This window comes from Orycteropus afer, unplaced genomic scaffold, assembly GCF_000298275.1.
Source record: "Orycteropus afer afer isolate SDZICR_OR568_19922 unplaced genomic scaffold, OryAfe1.0 scaffold00187, whole genome shotgun sequence".
In the NCBI taxonomy this organism is placed as follows: Eukaryota; Metazoa; Chordata; class Mammalia; order Tubulidentata; family Orycteropodidae; genus Orycteropus; species Orycteropus afer.
This window is the reverse complement of record NW_006921774.1, coordinates 747459-749306: the sequence shown is the minus strand read 5'-3', so window position 1 is coordinate 749306 and position 1848 is coordinate 747459. Positions and strand designations below refer to the sequence as shown.

Sequence of the window (1848 nt, the reverse complement as noted above, 5' to 3'; positions counted from 1 at the left end):
TTCCTTCCGAGGAGTGGCTGGTGGGTTTGAACCGCCAGCCTTCTGGTTAGCAGTCAAGTGCTTTAGCCACTATGCTACCAGAGCTCCTTCTTAGATGCTCACAATTCCAGGATCATTATTTATATATGTTTCACTGAGTTTCTAAAAATCTTAGTTGAAAGAGGGATCTGGTGTGTGGTCTGTTAGGATGCTATCTAAAATTTACTTTCTCAGTAGCAGCATTACATTTAATGTGTTTCATAGGTAATTGTAACTATGGCTGCTGTATTGGATAGCATAGATATAAAATATATTCATGGTCACAGAAAGTTTTATGGAACACCATTATTGTAGATTGTAAGCTCTTTGAGGGCAGGGGGCCATTTATATTTATATGTGTGTCCTGGGACATACAAGGTAGACTCTTGATAGATGTTTTAGAACACATGCATGAACACAAATCTATACCATTCTTTTGTTCCCCGCCAAATATTTGCTTTGAAATCTCATATCTTTTTGGGTTATTCTGTGATCTAAGACAAATTAACAATTTAATATTTTCCTTTCACTTAATTATTGTACGTGTTACTTGCTGTCAAATCACTTCTAACTCATAGCAACCCTATAGGCCAGAGTAGAAGTGCCGTATAAAGTTTCCTAGAATGTAATTTTTATGGGATCATATCTTGAGGTCTTTCTTCCATATTGTGTTATAGTTATTGACTTTTTGGTTAGCAGCTGAGTGTTTTAACCTTTGTGCCACCAAAGATCCTTAGTTATGTATAATATATATTATGTACCACTTTGACACTATAACAGGAATCTTGGTGATTAGGTTTTAGAGATGCTTTTTGTATTATATTCTTTGTGTAACCAATAACTGAGATAATGCACATTTTGAATGCTCTTTTTTTTTTTTTTAAGTTTCTGTGATGATGCTTTGATGATCATTCCTTGGCATGAACACAAACACCGGGATAAAGATTGGTGCGAGGAGTCTGAATGCAAGTACGTATGAGCTAACTGGAGTTATCTTCAGTTATTGATGCAATGAATGAATAAAATGACCCTGTGAGGGTGGTGTATGACATATAATTTCTTACTTGATGGTAGTCATTGGTGTGGAGAGTTTGTGTGAAGTTTTTAATAAATACTCTTGGTTTAGTTTTGTTAAAAATTTCTACGGGAAAAAAATATTTAAACCTTGTAAAGGAATTATTTTTAAAATGACCCTTATGTAACAGTTCTTTTCACTTTTAGATAATCCCTTTTAGGTTTGACTTATATGGATATATTTTTCATAGTTGTAATCATGGTGTACATACAACTTTGTTCTTGATTTTCCTTTTTATAATATTTAACCTTGAGAAGCCTAAGAACTTTGAGACATCACATACTATAGAAGGGGGCGGTTAGGTATGGGGCTGGAAGTTCATATAAGTAACATTTGAATTAATCTCCTTTGGGAGCTCTGATGGCATAGTTCCTAAAGCACTTGACTGCTAAGCAGAAGGCTGGTGGTTCAAATCCACCAGCCACTCCTTGGAAGGAAGATGAGGCGATCTACTTCCATAGATACCACCTTGGAAGCCCACAGAGGTGTTGCCATGAATGGAATCTGACTCGATGGCAGTGAGTTTGGTTTTTGGTTTATCATTACTGAAAATCATGTAAAAACTCTTTCAATGTCTCTTTTTCCATGTTCTTCCCACATGAGACCAGAGATTTATTTCTGGATTCATGAATTGAATTGGAGAGCCTCCCAATCAAGCCAGAAAGCTTTCAAATGCCTGTACATTAGGCCCAGCATAGGATGACAGTGAATGATAAGGCTGAATATTGTTGTTGTTGTTGTTGTTGTTATGTGCC

General features: G+C 36.0%; 1 protein-coding gene across 1 annotated transcript in view; it reads left to right on the top strand.

Annotated features, from left to right (window-relative positions):
- The window catches only part of NBAS (NBAS subunit of NRZ tethering complex), a 750019-nt gene that overhangs the window by 322374 nt on the left and 425797 nt on the right, over positions 1 to 1848 (top strand). Inside the window, exon 22 of the mRNA XM_042781864.1 lies at positions 904 to 987. Coding sequence (XP_042637798.1) covers positions 904 to 987 — 84 coding nt within the window. The remainder of the gene's footprint in view (positions 1 to 903; positions 988 to 1848) is intronic.